Below are 18,467 nucleotides of genomic sequence, written 5' to 3' on the forward strand. Positions count from 1 at the left end.
AAATCGCTCTTCTTTTTTTTAAGACGGGGTTTTCACCATGTTGGTCAGGATGGTCTTGATCTCCCAACCTCAGGTGATCTGCCCGCCTTGGCCTCCAAAGTGCTTGGATTACAGGCGTGAGCCACCACGCCCGGCCGAAAGTGCTCTTTACAAGGGAAGAAAGGAAAAAGTCACATATCCTGTGTTCAAAGAACTAATTCATCTGGTGTGAGACTTACTCATATTGGTTACTGTTTCGTAACTTTTTTTTTTTTTTTTTTTGAAACGGAGTTTCGCTCTCGTTACCCAGGCTGCAGTGCAATGGCGCGATCTCGGCTCACCGCAGCCTCCGCCTCCTGGGTTCAGGCAATTCTCCTGCCTCAGCCTCCTGAGTAGCTGGGATTACAGGCACGCACCACCATGCCCAGCTAATTTTCTGTATTTAGTAGAGACGGGGTTTCACCATGTTGACCAGGATGATCTAGATCTCTTGACCTCGTGATCCACCTGCCTCGGCCTCCCAAAGTGCTGGGATTACAGGTGTGAACCACCGCGCCCGGCTCGTAATGTCTTAAGCGGTTTTCTGCTTTGGGGGTTGACTAGGTTTTCCTTGTCTTCCAAGGACGACCTTTGATATGGCATCCTGTCCCTCGCACCCACCTTCTTTCCTGTCTCCTGCTTTCCCTAGTCCCGCCTGCCGTTCGATGCTCCCTGGATACCAGCAGCAACTGCCCCTGCCTGACGGTTCACATCTGGCTGGAGCTGCAGCTGGTGGACAGGGAGACACGGTGCTGCTCCTGGCAGCCACGCTGCAGCTCCATGCCCACTGGGAAAATACACAGGCAGCTGGGACCTCAAGCCAGAGGCAAAAAGAAGCTGCCATGATCAACTGCAAGGCGGTGGCAGCCCTAAGCAGAGACCTGCTGGAAGTCAGGACGCCCAGGCACGCAAGCATCTCTGTCCACCTGGGCTTGGGATGGCCTGGGTTCCAGTCCAGTCACAGCAGAGCCTTCCACCCTCCTCAATATCTGCATCTCGATTTGGGAGAAGAGTAGGGGTCATTGCCACTGCTTTTTGTTTTTTTGGAGATGGAGTCTCTGTCACTCAGGCTGGAGTGCAGTGGCTCAATCTTGGCTCACTGCAATCTCTGCACCCCGGGTTCAAGCAATTCCCCTGCCTAGGCCTCCCAAGTAGCTGGGATTACAGGCACCCATCACAATGCCTGGCTAATTTTTCTATTTTTAGTAGAGATGGGGTTTCACCACCCTGGCTGGTTGGTCTTGAACTCAGCTCGTGATCCATCCGCCTCAGCCTCCCAAAGTGCTGGGACTACAGGTATGAGCCACCATAGCTCCGTTTTTAAAATGCCATTCATTTGTTGAAGAAAGCAGGTTGACTGGGTTTACTCTGTGGTGCCATTTAACATGCTCCTCTCTCCCTGGTGTATTCCATACACTGGGAGTTAAATCTAGACGCTACTGGCTAGGCACCATGACTCACACTTGTAATCCCAGCATTTTAGGAGGCCAAGGTGGGCAGATCACTTGAGGCCAAGAATTTGAGACCAGCCTGGCCAACATGTGAAAACCCCATCTCTACTAAAAATACAAAAATTAGCCGGGCCTGGTAGCAGGTGCCTGTAGTCCCAGCTACTCAGGAGGCTGAGGCAGGAGAATTGCTTGAGCCTGGGAAGTGAAAGTTGCAGTGAGCCAAGATCACGCCACTGCACTCCAGCCTGGGCAACAGAGCAAGACTCTGTCTCATAAACAAATAAATATATTAATTAATTAATTAAAAATAAAATAAATCTAGGCTGGGCACAGTGGCTCACGCCTGTAATCCCAGCACTTTCAGAGGCCAAGGTGGGCGGATCACCTGAGGTCAGGAGTTTGAGACCAGCCTGACGAGCATGGTGAAACCCTGTCTCTACTAAAAATACAAAAATCAGCAGGGCGTGGTGGCGCACGGAGATGAAGGCAGGAGAATCGCTTGAACCCGCGAAGCGGAGGCGGCAGTGAGACAAGATTACGACACTGCACTCCAGCCTGGGCAACAGACTGAGACTCCACTGCAATCAATCAATCAATCAATCAAGGTAAGACTCCAGATTCTAGAGGCTTGGAAGGTTTGGATGGGTTCCCACCAGTGACAGGGGCAGAGGCGAAGCCTGAGGAAGGCCGCTGAGATGGGGAAGGGGCATCAGGACATGTTTCAGATAAGTATCTGGTCATAAGTGTCTGACCCAAGTTGTGATTGGCTTAAGTACTTGGCTCCTGTAACTAAAAAGCCCAAGGGGGGGGTTTCAGGCACAGCTGGATCCAGGTGTTCTGATGTCATCTCCCTGAGTCTGTCTCCCTCTCTTTCCTGCCTCTCATTCCTTAGGTTCCCTGCTGCCTCTGGTGGCTCACAGGACTGGAAGCCCGGAACCTCTACGTGGAATTCTAGACCATCACAGCTTCAGGATATGTGACACCCTGAGATTCCGTCCCTGGAGGGGGAAAGATTCCTGCTAGCCCCCAGGGGCTCTAGGTAAGGTCACAGAGTGTCAATGGGGGAGGACAGGTGGGTGGTTGTTAGGGGTCAAGCCTGACACCCTTGCTGACTGAAAAGCAACGAGGGTTTGTACAGAGAGATCTGACTCAGCAATTTCTCACCATGGTTGGCACATGGCCCTCATGGCCAGAGACCCCTGTCCACCTCCAGGCCCACTGCCAGAACCCACGGCCTTCCGTCCCACTCACCCTCTGCCTTGAACCCCCGTCCCCAAATCTCCAGGCCAGAAACCCCCGCTCTGTGGCCCTCTCAGGGGTCCTGAGTAGGAGTGGGAGGAGAGTTAGGGCCGCTCGGACCTCCCAGGCTGCCCGGATCCTGGAGCGGGCTCACAGCACCTCCTGGCGGTCAGTCCCCCACATCCGGATTATCCTTGAACCTGGGAGCTCCTGCATTTGACATTCACACAGGATCAGGGAATGGGGGCAACAGCGACTGTGCAGGGCCACAGCGGTGCTTTGAGGCTGCTCCCAGCCCTGAACACCCCGAGCAGCTCAGGCGATGGACACCCTGCCCCCGCCTCCTGGTCGACCCTTCTGGGGTACTTCCAGCCTTGTGTGGACAGAGTGAGACACCATCTCATGCTGGAAAAAAGAATAAGGAGAAGGAGTCCTCTGAAATCCTCCCACCCAAGAGACTTCTGGCAAGGGGTTGACTGATGAATGCCAGCATGGAAGGCGGCAAATCCTGTCTGCTTTTTCCAACAAAGCGTCCAAACACCAACACCTCCCAGTGGCGGCAGGTGCTTCCCACCCCTCGGTTAACGACCACAGAGGCCACGCCCACAGGCCCAGGGCCCGCCTCGTGTCCATGACCATGTTTCCTCCCATTCTGCAGAACACTCTCAAGAACCAGCCCGTGCAAAACGCTCTTCCCCCACTTCCGGCTGTTTCCATAGGCCAAGTTCCCAACCGTGCAATCACTGGGCCAAAGGGTCAGAGCACTGGTGAGTCGTCTTTGGCACAAACTGCAAGTTTCCACATTTTTTTTTTTTTTTGAGACAGAGTTTCACTCTTGTTGCCCAGGCTGGAGTGCAATGGTGTGATCTCGGCTCACCACAACCTCTGCCTCTGGGATTCAAGCGATTCTCTTGCCTCAGCCTCCCGAGTAGCTGAGATTACAGGCGTACGCCACCACGCCTGGCTTTTCTTTTTTTTTTTTTTTTTTTAAATAAAGAGGATTTCACCACGTTGGTCAGGCTGGTTTTGAACTCCTGACGTCAGGTGATCTGCCCACCTTGGCCTCCAAAGTGCTTGGATTACAGGCGTGAGCCACTGCGCCAAGTTGTGTATTTCATGTTTTAGCCTGTCGCCCAGGCTGGAGGACAGTGGCATCAATATGTCGCACTGCAGCCTCCACCTCCTGGGCTCAAGCGATCCTCCAGCCTCAGCCTCCTGAGAAGCAAGAACTACAGGAGTGCAACACCATGACTAAACGATTTTAAATTAACCTTTTTCCTTTTTAAAAGACAGGGTCTTACTCTGTCACTCAGTGGGAATCGCAGTGGCTGTTTTGGTTCACTGCAACCTCAACCTCCGGAGCTCAAGCGATCCTCCCACCTCAGCCTCCTGAGTAGCTGGGACTACAGGTGTGCACCACCATGCCCAAGCTACTTTTTTCTCTTTTGTAGAAACCAGTGGGGTTTTGTCATGCTGCCCAGGCTGGTCTCAAACTCCTGGGCTCAAGCAATTCACCCTCCTCGGCCTCTCTAAGTGCTAGGATTACAAGCATGAGCCACTGCACTGGCCTAAAACCCTTTTTTAAATAGAGATGGAGTTTCGCTATGTTGCCCAGGTTGATCTCCCAATTCCTGGCCTCAAGCAATCCTCCTGCCTGGGCCTCACAAAGTGCTAGGATTACAGGCATGAGCCACCTGCACCTGGCCATCCATTTCTTTTATAAACTGCCTGCTGGGCCAGGCACCACCAGTGGCTCACGCCTGTAATCCCAGAACTTCGAGAAGCCAAGGCAGGCAGATCATGAGGTCAAGAGATCAAGACCAACCAGGTCAACATGGTGAAACCCCGTCTCTACTAAAAAATACAAAAATTAGCTGGGCGTGGTGGCGCCAGCCTGTAGTTCCAACTACTCGGGAGGCTTAAGTGGGAGAATCACTTGAGCCCAGGAGGTCAAGGCTGCAGGCAGCCAAGAAGCCAGGATTGCACCACTGCACTGTAGCCTGGGCCACCCTGCCTCAACAAGAAAAAAGACACATGTTAAACCTCACTGGTAACCAGGAATAATCAAATAAAAACAGTGAGATCACACAGTAGCAAAGCTACAGGGAAACAGGCCGGCTCCTCCTTCACTACCGGAGAGTAAACATCAGCACAGCTCGAGTGGAGAGCAATTGGGTTGAATCCATCAAATGACCCGTTACGGACACGTGTACCCTTCAGCTGAGACTCACTTCCAGGTACTTATCTACAGATGCGCGTGAGGAGGCACGTGGACAAAGGCGTTGTTTCGGGTTCATTAGGAGGCTCACAGGCCTGGGTAAGTAACACAAGGCAGGCCCACGTAATAAGAATCCACACTGCCACAAAACAGAAGGTGCTCTGTACAGACAAAATGCACAGACAGCAAGCTGCAGAACCACGCATGGTGTGATCCTCAGACGCAGAGAAAACCAATTCTCCCCTCACAAGAACGTGCGTGAAATTTGTTAGTTTTTTCAGGGAGTGAGGGGTCGAGACAGGGTCTTGCTTTGTCATCCAGAATAGAGTACAGTGGCACAATCTCAGCTCACTACAGCCTCCACCTCCCAGGCTCAAGTGATTTTCCTGCCTCAGCCTCCTCAGGAGCTGAAACTACTGGTGCACACCACCATGCCCAGCTAATCAATTATGTAATTTATTTTTTGAGATGGAGTTTCACTCTTGTTGCCCAGGCTGGAGTGCAGTGGCGCAATCTTGGCTCACTGCAACCTCCACCTCCCAAGTTCAAGCAATTCTCCTGCCTTAGCCTCCCGGGTACCTGGGATTACAGGCATGTGCCACCACATCCGGCAACTTTTGTATTTTTGGTAGAGATCGGGTTTCTTCATGTTGGTCAGGCTGGTCTTGAACTCCCGACCTCATATGATCCGCCCGCCTCAGCCTCCCAAAGTGCTGGGATTATAGTCAAAAGCCGCCATGCCCAGCCTGATTATGTGATTTGATAGAATCACACATGGAGCATCACCACTCACAGAACGCTGCGTTGACTGCCCGACAAGCAGCTCCACAACAGGGGTGTGGATGCCACTGGAGGGCAAAGGTCACCAGTGACACACGTCTGACAATGATTTATAGTGAGAAAGTTCGTTTCTTGTAGAACAGAGATTTTTAAAACATGTTTTTAAAACAGGGATGGAATGCGGGAAAATGACATTTCATGTGCCTGTTTCCTCCCCTTTGTTACTTAGCTTTTTGATCCAAGTCTCCCTCTGTCACCCAGGCTGGAGTGCAGTGGCCTGATCACGGCTCACTGCAGCCTCTGCCTCCTAGGCTCAGTGACCCTCCCACCTCAGCCTCCCCAGTAGCTGGGACCAGGTGTCTACCACCACACCTGGCTAATTTTTGGTAGAGACACAGTCTGGCTATGTTGCCCAGGCTGGTCTCAAGCGAGCTGCCCGCCTCAGCCTCCCAAAGTGTTGGGATTACAGGCGTGAGCCACAGTGCCCAGCCTTGTTCCCTCACCTTTAAAACGGGAAAAAGCACAGCCCTCCTTAGTTGGGCTGCTGCGAGACTTCAATGGGTGAATCCACCTGCTTAAACCTGTTAGCAGGTGCCAGGCAGAGGTCAGCTGCTGCCACTCCTACTATCATTGTGTCGAGAGCAGCGATGTGACCCGCAGCAGAACTGGGCTATTACCCAAGCCAGGATCCAGTGGGGGAACCTCTTCCTCACCTCCCACCTCTGGTCAGGCCCCAAGCCCTGCACCCTCTGCTTGTGGGCATTTTAGGATCTGCCTTGGACCAGAAGGGCTGCCAACCTCAGTGCCATTGGAGAGGGCAAAACCCAGTCGGCTGAGGACCCTTCAGACACAACCTAGGACCCCAGCAGGCTCTGGTGGGGAGTTCTGGGACCTACATGATTGTGCACCACAGGGTGGGGGGTGCGCAGCGCCGCCCGCAGGAGGCACACAGGCCACACTCGAAGCCCACTCAGCGGCTAGAAGGGACTTTTTATTGAAGGGCGGGGCTCCGGCGTCTGCTGGCAGCTACAACCTGGGGACAGAGGACAGGGGCTGAGGGCGGGTGAGAGGGTGCCCCACGCCCCCTGCCCACCTGACACCCCCTGCCTTTCAATTTTCCTTTAGGGACCCTTCAGCCCCCCAGCTCTAGTTTCAGGCCCTCTTCTGAACATGGCCAAGGGGGCGTGACACAGACACTGGCCACACTTTGGGAGGGGCCCGGGCCTCAGTGGACACCTCCGGGTGGGAGACGGCTCCCTCCCTTGTGCTGAAGCCGGATGGACTCACTGGATCTCACGGAATGCCCGCTTCTCCACCAGCTTCACCTTGTACTTGCGCTTGAACCTGGAGCAGGGACAGTGGAGCAATCAGTGCCCGGGGCCGATTCCAGATGCCCCCCTCCCCCAGCAGCCCTGGGTCCCCCTCGCCCCCCACAGCAGCCCCGGGCGCCCTTCCCCACAGCAGCCCTGGGCCCCCCTCACCCCCCCACAGCAGCCCCGGGCACCGCTCCCCACAGCAGCCCTGGGCACCCCTCGCCCCCCCCCACAGCAGCCCCGGGCGCCCCTCACTTGGCTCTCTCTCGAGGTTCGATCATATTCCTCCTCTGGAAGCTCTTGAACCGGTCTCGAAGGATGTTGCCCTCGGGCTGTGGAACAGAGACAGAGGCCTCAGCAGGGCCTAGGAGAAGCCCGAGGGCCTGAGACCTCTCCTCGGGGTCCTGGCAGGGCTCAGCCCCAGGCAGTCTCCCCAGGGCAGCCTGGTGGGCGCCAGGGACTCAGTCTGGCCGTCAGCTGCTGAGGCTCAGCGGTGGGACGGCAGCCATTAACCCACGGCCATCTCTGAGCTGGGCTTGGAGGAGTCACGGGAAGGGGGCTGGTGACGACACAGAAGAGGGGACAGCAGCGGCAAAAGCCAGGTCAGAGGGAGAAGACGCAGTCCACTCATGAGCACAGCTGGCCGGAGCCCCATGGCCAGGCCGGGCAAGGCGTGTGGCTGACAGAAGAGCTGGGTTTCCTTGGCGGAACTGGGGAGCCACAGCAGGTTCTGAGCAGGGGAGGGACAGGGCTGGTTCTGAGCTGCAGGAAGGTCCCTCTACTCTGAAAGCTGATGGGGATGGCAACAGGGACCAGCTGGGAGGAAAAGCATTCTTAGGGTCCCAGACTGGAACCCTAGCCGGGCCCCCACCCTGGGATCCCACCCCAGGACCCCGTGCCCTCAGACCCCCAGGCATCGGCCCCACTGGCCCAGCCTGGGGGCAGCCATGGTGTCGCCCACAGCCCCTGGGGGGGGGCACGGGGGAGCAAGGATGGTGTCATCACCGGGCACGGGGGCCCATGGCGGCTTGGAGCTCGCACCTTCAGGGTCCTGAGCGAGTCAGTCAGCTCCGAGCTGAGCTGCACGTCGATGTCGGGTGCCTGGTACCTGCAGAACAGGGCGGGGGTTCAGAAAGATCACCCCGAGGGCCCAGGACGCCCAGTCCGAAGCCTCGTCCTGGACAAGGAACCTCAGAACGTGGGGTTTTGTCGGGGAAGAGGTGGTCTCCCAGCTGGGGGACAGTTCCTGAACAAAGGCAGGAAGGGGAGTGTTAGGTAGAAAAGGCCCATTCCCCATGCCCGGGACCCACATCCAGCCGACCGCCTCCGGAGCCCATCCCCTCTTGCCACATGGCTCTTCCTTCTTCTTTGTTTAACCGCCACCAATCACTTCACAACACCTTGCCTAAACAGGCCGCCGCCCCTATAAAAACCCTCTCCGGCAGCTGCTGGGTGCAGCTCTTCCCTCTCCCGCTCGAGTTGCCCGCAAACCCCAATAAACCTGGACTCGGCTTAACAACTCCTCGCTCTCATTTGCTTTGGGAAGGGTCTCTGCGGGTCGCACAGGAGGAGCCCCAGCCTCTCCCATTTTCCCCGGCGTGGTTCTCACTTGAGACGCCCGAGCCTTCGGGGCTTGTTGGCCTCCGCCTCCCGCCGTGCCTGCCGCTGCCTCCGTCGCCGCGCCAGCTCCGCAAGTCTCAGGGCCACCTGCGCCTTGATCCCGCGCAGCCGGAACAGCTCCTGGTGCCGGAGCCGGGCGGCCCGCAACACCGCCTGCTGTGCCCGCTGTGGAGACGGGCAGGGTCAGGGCCCAGGTGAGTGCTGCCTGCCCAGGGAACCCTCCCCACAAACCTGCCTCCCCAGGGGGCCCTTCCTGACACCGTCCCCGTCACATCAGCGGCCGCTCCAGTGCCCTCCCAGCAGCCGTCTGCTGAAACCCCCTTGGTAATCCGTCTCCTCTGGTCTTCGATACAGAAACCTCCCCCCAACCCTGCTCCTCAAACAGAAGTGCCCGGGACCCTGGTCCCACCCCAGTCCAGAGCACTGCCTGGAGGAGGCTGGGACATGGGTCTCAGCTGTGAGTCCCCAAACGGCGCGAACCACGGGCCCCACTTGGGCCGGCAGGCTGCTGCAGCACCCAGGGCAGCCCTTGGGTGGGAGGAAGGAAGGGGCGAGGAATCGGAGGCTGGCCCCACCGGCCCAGGCGCTCACCAGCCTGCGCGCAGCCTTCTCCCGCCGCCGCTGCTGCTCTGTCTTCTTCTCCATGGTGGCCAGGCGGGCGGGCGTGGCACAGACCTCCGCATCCCCAGCCTCCGGCTCCTCGCCCTGGCCTGGCTCCCCCTCACCATCCGACTCCTCCAGCAGCCCCTCACACAACTCCTGGAACGTGGACTCCTGGGAGGCGGGGAGCGGGGAGAGGTGTCAGGGCGGGTGGGAGGCCCGGGAGGGAGTGGGCAGGTGCGGGGCTTACCTGGGTGGCAGCCTGCTCCGCGGAGGGCAGGGCCACCTGCCGCTCCAGCTTCTCCGCCTCCTTCTGCCGCTGCAACTCCACCTCGTGGGCCGCTGAGAGCAGGGTCTGCAAGGGACGGGAGGCAGGGAGTGAGGACCAGTCCCTGGCCCTCTCCTGAGACTGAGACTAGACCCTCTTATCTCCCATCTGTCCCTCACCCACCGACCACAAATGCTGCCCCGGCGAGGCTCGCCCGGGGGTCTACCAGCACACCCACCCTGCAGAGCCGGAGGGAACCTCAAACTCTCGCCCTCACATAATTGCGCGTCTGTGAAGGAGATCTGGCCTGTATGCTTCGTAGCTTTTTTTTTTTTTTTTTGAGTCAGAGTCTTGAAGTGTCACGCAGGCTGGAGTGCAGTGGTGCGATCTCAGCTAACTGCCACCTCCGCCTCCCAAGTTCAAGTGATTCTCCTGCCTCAGCCTTCTACAGGCGTGCACCACCACGCTCACCACGGGTTTTTTTTGGTAATTTTAGTGGAGATGGGGTTTCGCCATGTTGGTCAGGCTGGTCTCGAACTCCTGACCTCAAATGATCTGTCCACCTCAGCTTCCCAAAGTGCTGGGATTACAGGCACGAGCCACCGCGCCCGGCCAAGGGAGGGGTTCTTGTCCCCTCTGTCCACAGCACCTGTGCCAACACATGCCTGCTAAACGCACAGTGGCCGAACCAGACTTTCCCATTGCTGGGCCAGCCTCGACCTGGAATAACCGTCACCTGGTTGCCAGTTTGCCACCCTGACACCACAGCCTTTTGCATCTCTGTCACACAGACCTCCTGGAAGGCGCCACGGCCTCACCGCCGAGCGTTTGCACACACTGTCCCCCCCACTGGAAAGCCCACTTCCCTCCTCCCACTGCAAACCCCCCTCAGCCTCTGCCTCAGCTCAGGCGTCCCCTCCTCCGGGGAGCTCTTCCCGACCCCTCAGGCTGGGCCAGGTGCCCTGTCTGGGCTCCCAGCCCCAGCCACTCTGGTGATCACCATCTGGGAACAGGTCTGTCTCTTGCACTGGACCGTGAGCCCCGTGAGGACAGGCCCAGAGTGTCTGGGTCCCTCCGAAGTTCCCAGCACCACCCAGTGCAGAGAGGGAGCCGGGGAAGGCGAGGCCGAGAGGCTGGGCGGGGCGTACCTGATGGTCTCCAAAGGACGGGTTGTAGGAGGCTCCAGCAGGCGCCACCTCCACGGCGGGGGCCTGGGATGGCTTGGCGAGCAGGCGCGGTGGCCGCTGCAGAGACAAGGCGGCAGGGTGGGGCCACACAAGCTCAGAAGGTCCCCCAGGCTATAAGCACCTGGGCTCCGACACCCAGGATCCAGCAGCTCAAGACAGGAGGACCTCAAACACGAACCCTTCGACCACCCGCCCGCTCCTCCTCCTCCTCCTCCTCAGATGCCTCCTCCACCCTCCCGCTCCTCCTCCTCCTCCTCCTCCTCCACCCTCCCGCTCCTCCTCCTCCTCCTCCTCCTCCTCAGATGCCTCCTCCACCCTCCCGCTCCTCCTCCTCCTCCTCCTCCTCCTCAGATGCCTCCTCCACCCTCCCGCTCCTCCTCCTCCTCCTCCTCCTCCTCACAGATGCCTCCTCCACCCACCCGCTCCTCCTTCTCAGGTGCTACCTCTTTAAACTCTTCCCAACAGGCCCTGATCTAAGTACTATTTCTTTTGTATTTTATCTTTCTTATTTTTTCTTTCTTTTGAGACGAAGTCTCGCTCTTGTTGCCAGGGTGGAGTACAATTGTGTGATCTCGGCTCACTGCAACCTCCACCTCCCAGAATCAAGCCATTTTCCTGCCTCAGCCTCCCGAGTAGCTGGGATTACAGGCACATGTCACCACATCCAGCTATTTTTTTTTTTTTTTTTTTTTGCATTTTTAGTAGAGACAGGGTTTCACCATGTTGGCCAGGCTAGTCTCAAACTCCTGACCGCAGGTCATCTACCTGCCTCAGCCTCCCAAAGTGCCAGGATTACAGGCGTGAGCCACCGCACCCAGCCCTCGTCTGCATTTTAGAGGAAGATACAGGGCACAGAGAAGTCAGACCACCTTCCCAGATCAGCCAGCACTGGAGCTGGGACGGGAATCCCAGCCATCTGGCTCCAGCATGGGCTTCCCAGCCACTGGGAAGGAAGGGTTCCGAGACTGAGACTGAGACTCCACTGTCGGACCCAGGGCAGCTCCTGGCCCTCCTCACCCTCCCGTCCCCAAGTACGCCCTTCCCACACGTCTCACCTTCACTCCCTTCTTCTTGGTCTGCTCCAGGAAGAACTCATCCTGGCCAACCAGCGGCCTGTCCAAGGGGTCTGTGGACACAGCAAGGGAAGCTGGGGGGCACTCCCAGCAAGGAAGAGGCCCCAAAAGGGCTCCCCGCAATCCCTCCCGATTTCAAAAAGGCGACACCGAAGCTCAGGTGAGGGAAGGACTGATTCTCAGACCCCAAGGACAAATCTGTGTCTGGATGGGTTCAGAAGTGGCGGAGGCCAAGGCTGAAGGCAGGAGCCTCACAACTCAGGAAAGGGAAAGGTGAGTGGGAAATGGCTGCCCCCTCAGGATGCTCAGCTCTGCCGGGAGGTTACCAAAGCACCCAGAGCACCCCCTGCACACTGTACTCTCGTGCAGTACACAACACACACAACTGCACATGGCAGTCCTGTCCCCATTCACAGGTGACGGCAGGATCACTCACTGTCTGGGGCCCAGAGGTCATAGAAGGGCCGCTCCACGGTATCCTGGGGCTTGGCCTTGGCCTTGGCTGCCGGAGGGTTGAGGAGTCGGGCCTGGGCCCTGCGCACCTCCCGGGGCAGCTCGCCCTGCTTGGCCAGCTTCTCCCATAGCTGCTCCTTCCGCCTGAGCTTCTTCGCATTGGGGACCTGGTGGGCAAGGACGCTGGGCGGGGAGAGGTGACACGAGTGCAGCGGTTGAGGTGGCAGCCTGAGCAGCAGCCACGCATCTACCCTGGCAGGCTTCCTCCACCGTCAAGGCAGCTCCCCCTCCACCACCCCCTCTCCAAAAGGCGACGCTCCGCCTCCTCTTCAGAGAACCCCTCTCCCCTTGTCTGTCTCCAGCCTAGGCCCCCACTCTGAGCCCCAGACTCAATGAAGCAATGCCCCGTACAGGACACCTCCCACCAACATGTCAAAACCAACCTCAGCATCACCCGGAATCCCTCCTCCTCCACATCCCCATCTCAGGGCAAGCCCAGCTGTCTGCCCTCTCACCCGCTCACCCCCCCACGTCCCACCTGATGTGCCTCCTGAACACGCCTCCCACCCAGCCCTTCCCCTGCAATCCCAAAGCCCTCACCCAGGTCCAGCCGCTCCTCACCTGCCTCGGCCCAGCACCAGGGCACCTAGACTCACTCCCTCCAATCTGCACTCCCAAGCCCAAACCTGACCCTGCCCTCCCTCCAAATGACCCTGACCTACTGCCCCCAGAGCCTGGAGGGAAAGTGGTGCCTGGAGGTGCTGGGACACTCACTCTTTGGGGGCAGGGACTTTGGATGTGTTCTCAAGGATGAGATCAACCCGAAGGGGTTTCCTGAGAAGCAGTGACTTCTTCTGGACTTTGGTTCTCTTCTTAGTCAGCCCTGAGAGTGGGAAAGAGGAGGAGTCAGGGCCTTGGGCCTACCCACTGCCGAAGACCGCCCACTCCATTCAGCTCCAGGGGAGCCATCAGAACTTCGTCCCATGTCACCCCCGGAGACCTTGGTGTCCCCAAGCTCCTAACCGGAGGCAGAGGACCCCCAAGGTGAGGCCCAAGGTGCTCAAGCCTTGACCCTCCACAACCAAGTGCTGGGCCAGCGGGAGGCAGGCCGTATGCGGGGGACATGAATGGTCACAGCCACATACAAGGGTCTCCCAGACAAAGAGGGAGGAGGATCAGGCATGGTGGCTCATGCCTATAATCCCAGCACTCTGGGAGGCTGAGGTGCGAGGATCACCGGAACCCAGGAGTTTGAGATCAGCCTGAGCAACATGGTGAGATCTCATCTCAAAAAAAAAAAAAAAAAAAAAGGTAAAGAAAGCAAGTGATCAGTTGACACCGAAGCCCAGGGAGGCCCAGAGAACTGGACCTGGGAGCCCGGACGGCCACCCCTCAGCGTCACCTCCAGTTCTTTGGTTTTCACTGCAATTTTCCTCCGCGAAAGGTCCCTATGACTTTTACTTCAAAACCCTAACAGTTAAAAGCAGTAACTTGGCCGGGCGCGGTGGCTCAAGCCTGTAATCCCAGCACTTTGGGAGGCCGAGGCGGGTGGATCACGAGGTCAAGAGATCGAGACCATCCTGGTCAACATGGTGAAACCCCGTCTCTACTAAAAATACAAAAAATTAGCTGGGCATGATGGCACGTGCCTGTAATCCCAGCTACTCAGGAGGCTGAGGCAGGAGAATTGCCTGAGCCCAGGAGGCGGAGGTTGCGGTGAGCCGAGATCACGCCATTGCACTCCAGCCTGGGTAACAAGAGCGAAACTCCGTCTCAAAAAAAAAAAAAAAAGGCAGTAACTTGGCTGGGCCTGGTGGCTCATGCTCATGCCTGTAATCCCAGCATTTTGGGAGGCCAGGGCGGGCAGATCACGAGGTAGGAGATCGAGACCAGCCTGGCCAAGATGGTGAAATCCCGTCTACTAAAAATACAAAAATTAGCTGGCCATGGTGGTGGGTGCCTTTAGTCCCAGCTACTCGGGAAGCGGAGGCAGGAGCATTGTTGAATCTGGGAGGTGGCGAGGCTTAGCTCCTCTCTGTCCCCCAAAATGAGGATGTCAACACCCCCTCACTGGGCTGTTGTGAAGATGTAACCATTTCAGGGCCACAAAGCCCAGGGGATGACCTGCGACTGCTCACAATCGCTCTCATCTTTGTCCCCATTTGCTCACTGAAGTACAACCCATAAACTGCCTCTCTTCCGCCCCCTAAAGAGGCTACCCACTCGCCAAAGCATGCCCACCACCACCTCCTCATCTGTCACTGACTTACCCTTTCTACTCACACCAGATCTTCACTTCTATCAAGTCTGACTGCTCTAATGACCCCCACTTTTTTTTTTTTTTTTTGAGATGGAATTTTGCTCCTGTTGCCGAGGCTGGAGTGCAATGGGGTCACCTCAGCTCACAGAAACCTCCGCCTTCCAGGCTTAAGCGATTCTCCAGCCTCAGCCTCCTGAGTAGCTGGAACTGCAGGCATGCCCCACCTCTCCTGGCTAATTTGGTATTTTTAGTAGACGGCATTTCGCCATGTTGGCCAGGCTGGTCTCAAACTCATCTCAGGTAATCTGCCCACCTCAGCCTCCCAAAGTGCTGGGATTACAGCATGGCGCCCAGCCTGAGACACAGTCTTGCTCTGTCGCTCAGGCTGGAGTGCAGTGGTGTGATCTTGACTCACTGCAACCTCTGTCTCCTGGGTTAGAGCGCTTCTCAGCAGCTGGGATTACATGGATGCACCACGACGTCTGGCATTCTTAGTAGAAATGGCGCCACGTCAGCCAGGCTGGTCTCCAGCTCCTGACCTCAAGTCATCCGCCCACCCTGGCCTCCCAAAGTGCTGGGATTACAGGCGTAGGGCACTGTGCCCCTACGCTAAAAACCAATTTTTACCCGCCTACCGGAAGTTTCCTATACCTCAAAGCAGCTCCTTCCCTTCTATCTGCTCACTGAAACAGGTCCTCTCGTTTTCATTGAAATAGACCCTTTGATCTCACAGTAGCTCACTGGAGAGGTATCCTGCAGTGGAAGCAGCTCACTCTTGCTCATTAAGCCATCAGCCTTGCCATCAAAGCAGACCCCTGGCCTGCTTCCAGGTCCTTCCTTAGAGCACATCGTCTGTTCTTAGTTTGTTTTTCTACATATTGAAATAAACATTATTACTCATCAGAGCAATCCCTGCCTCACTCCTGACCTTGTTTCAGCAGATCCCCACCCTGCATTCTGGCAGCTTAAGGCAAGCAGGTTAAGATTAGTTTCTTACCTGCTCACTACAACAGGTCCTCTCGTTCCTATTGAAGCTCATCTTGGCCTAGGTCGGTAGCTCAAGCCTGTAATCCAGCACTCTGGGAGGCAGAGGAGGGTGGATCACCTGAGGTCAGGAGTTTGAGACCAGCCTGGCTGAATGGTGAAATCCTGTCTCTACTAACAATACAAAAATTAGCTGGCTGTGGTGGTGCAGCCTGTAGCCCCAGCTACTTGGGAGGCTGAGGCAGGAGAATCCCCTGAACCCAGGAGACGGGGCTGCAGTGAGCCGAGATGGTACCACTGCACTCCAGCCTGGGTGACCCAGCAAAACTGTCTCAAAACAATAATAATAATAAAGAAATCAGTCTTGTTTTAGTTAACAAGATGAGCTTCATTTTGTTTATTTCATTTTTTGAGACGGAGTCTCATTCTGTCACCCAGGCTGGCGTACAGTGGCACAGATCTTGACTCACTGCAACTCCGCCTCCCAGGTTCAAACAATTCTCCTGCCTTAGCTTCCTGAGCAGCTGGGACTGCTAAGCCACCATGCCTGGCTCATTTTTTTGAGGTTCTGCCATATTGGCCAGGCTGGTCTCGAACTCCTGACCTCAAGTGATCTGCCCGCCTGAGCCTCCCAAAGTGCTGGGAATACAGGTGTGACCCACTGCAGGACCTGTTTCTTTTTCTTTTTTCTTTTTTTTTTTTTTTTAAGATAGGGTTTCACCATGATGGCCAGGCTGGTCTTGAACTCCTGACCTCAGGTGATCCACCCACCTCGGCCTCCCAAAGTGCTGGGATTACAGGCGTGAGCCACCGCGCCCAGCCCAGGACCTGTTTCTTTAAGCAGGTCCTTGACTTGCTTTTCTGCAGGCTAACCAGAGATCCTGTTTCTAACCTCTTCATTGAGACAGCCTCCCAGCAGTTTATCTGTGAATGGAGATTTCTGACACCTCAAAAGAAAAACCTGCCTTATCTGTGTTCATCTCCAGCTTGCCTTCTGCCCATTGGAGGTCCCCTTGTTTATATTAAGGTTGACCCGTTTCAGCGGATACTTGGTTCCCAAACATCATTAACACAGATCTCAGAGGCTGTGGTAAGCTGGATTACTACACATAACGGCCATTCCCCACCACATAAGCCCCTACTCACCTTTCTCCTTGGAGCCAGTGTCCACGAAGAAGAGTTTTTCATTTGGGGCCTCTGACAGCAAGCCACTGGGGGGACAGAAATGCACAACATCAGCCAGAGATGCTGGGAAGGGAGGGAAGAGATCCTCCCAGGTCCAGCCTTCCTCTTCCTCTCAGTGAAGCACCCTCTTCCCGCCATGGGACTTTTCCAGGGTAAGGCCTGGCCCCGCAGTTTACAGAACTTAATATTTAGGAGGGACTGCCAGGCGGGGTGGCTCACGCCTGTAATCCCAGCACTTTAGGAGGCCAAAGCAGGTGCATCACCTGAGGTCAGGAGTTCCAAGACCAACCTGGCCAAAATGGCAAAACTCTCTATCTATAAAAAACACAAAAATCAGCCAGACATGGTGGCACATGCCTATAATCCCAACTACGTGAAAGCCTGAGGCAGGAGAATCACTTGAACCAAGGAGGCAGAGTTTGCAGTGTGCCAAGATCGTGCTTGGGCTAGAGAGAGAGAGACTCTGTCTCAAAAAATCAAAAATAAAATAAAAAATTAGCCGGGTGTGGTGGTGGCCGCCTGTAATCCCAGCTACTTGGGAGGCTGCGGCAAGAGAATCGCTTGAGCCTGGGAGGCGGAGGTTGTGGTGAGCTGAGATCGCGCCACTGCACTCCTGCACTCCAGTCTGGGCGACAGAGTGTGACTCTATCGGGTGGGGGGGGGGGGAAAGCTGCCGCGGTGGCTCACGCCTGTTTGGGAGGCCGAGACGGGTGGATCACGAGGTCAAGAGATTGAGACCATCCTGGTCAACATGGTGAAACCCCGTCTCTACTAAAAATACAAAAAAATTAGCTGGGCATGGTGGCGCGTGCCTGTAATCCCAGCTACTCAGGAGGCTGAGGCAGGAGAATTGCCTGAACCCGGGAGGCGGAGGTTGCGGTGAGCCGAGATCGCGCCATTGCACTCCAGCCTGGGGAACAAGAGCGAAACTCCGTCTCAAAAAAAATAAATAAATAAAAATAAAAAGCTAAGGTAGATGCATGGAACGTATTTATGCTAAAACGTATTCGCTGTTTACCTAAAATCCAAATTTAATTGAACGTCCTGTATATTTATCTCCTAAATCTGGTAACTCTATCAAGCTCTCCAGCTTCCCTTCCTGAGTCCCCAGCCCATGCTCTCCACTTCCTCAGCAGTACTGGGACAGGCGCCCCGCTCCCCCGACCGCCGGCCAGTCCCCGCAAGCAAGCCCGGTCTCGCACCTGGGACCAGGGACTGTCCCAGCTCCCGGAAGTCCCGCCCCCCGTACCCGCTCGTGCGCTCCTGTAGCCGCACGTCTTCCAAGAACTGGTCAACCTCGAGCCCCAGCGGCTCCTGAGCGAGTCGCCGCCAGCCCCGCTTCTTGTTTCGTGGGCCTCGCCGCCGCCGCCTCAACGCCGGATCCACTGAAGTGGGCCGCAGCCCCAGGAAGCCAGAATCGGCATCGCTTTTCGAGCTGTGCTTCCCACCACCACCACCACCACTGCCTCCCACCGCCATCTTGTCAAAGGAAGAACAGGCGCCGGCGTCCCAGACAGCCCCTTTGCAGCGTGCGCGCGCAGACTCCCCACCCCCTTCCGTGACGCACTTCCTGTGGCAGCCATATTTGTAAAGTGACTGGAGTTGCCGGGAGGCTGCCATCTTTGTAAAGTATGAATGGCTCCTTCTTCTTCCATTCTTTACACCGGGATCCGAAGATTCCTAACGGCGGCGGGTAGTAGGAGAGAGACGGGAAAGTCGCAGGTTCTTGGCTCTCGCCCTAAGCGAGCACCTACCCGGCTGCCCGGGGCCTTTGCTCAAACTGATTTTTTTCTTTCATAGACAGGGTCTCACTTTTTT

At 56.6% G+C, this 18,467-nt stretch overlaps 1 protein-coding gene and 1 non-coding gene across 2 annotated transcripts; both read right to left on the reverse strand.

Moving 5' to 3' along the window:
* Nucleotides 1-6,676: 6,676 nt before the first annotated feature.
* NOP53 (NOP53 ribosome biogenesis factor) lies at nt 6,677-18,161 on the reverse strand. Its single transcript, XM_003940294.4, has 13 exons — nt 17,899-18,161; nt 16,611-16,675; nt 12,995-13,103; nt 12,204-12,403; nt 11,750-11,820; nt 10,656-10,751; nt 9,490-9,594; nt 9,231-9,413; nt 8,629-8,804; nt 8,061-8,127; nt 7,275-7,351; nt 6,994-7,050; nt 6,677-6,739 (listed from the first exon to the last, which is right to left on the reverse strand). The coding sequence occupies exons 1-13, from the start codon at nt 18,126-18,128 to the stop codon at nt 6,733-6,735; spliced, it is 1,443 nt and encodes a 480-aa protein (XP_003940343.2). The 5' UTR covers nt 18,129-18,161; the 3' UTR covers nt 6,677-6,732.
* On the reverse strand, nt 7,916-8,030 carry LOC120362898 (small nucleolar RNA SNORD23). Its single transcript, XR_005578690.2, has one exon. It is a non-coding gene; the product is annotated as a small nucleolar RNA SNORD23 (small nucleolar RNA).
* Nucleotides 18,162-18,467: the final 306 nt, after the last annotated feature.

The sequence above is a fragment of the Saimiri boliviensis genome, chromosome 14, assembly GCF_048565385.1.
Source record: "Saimiri boliviensis isolate mSaiBol1 chromosome 14, mSaiBol1.pri, whole genome shotgun sequence".
Taxonomy (NCBI): Eukaryota; Metazoa; Chordata; class Mammalia; order Primates; family Cebidae; genus Saimiri; species Saimiri boliviensis.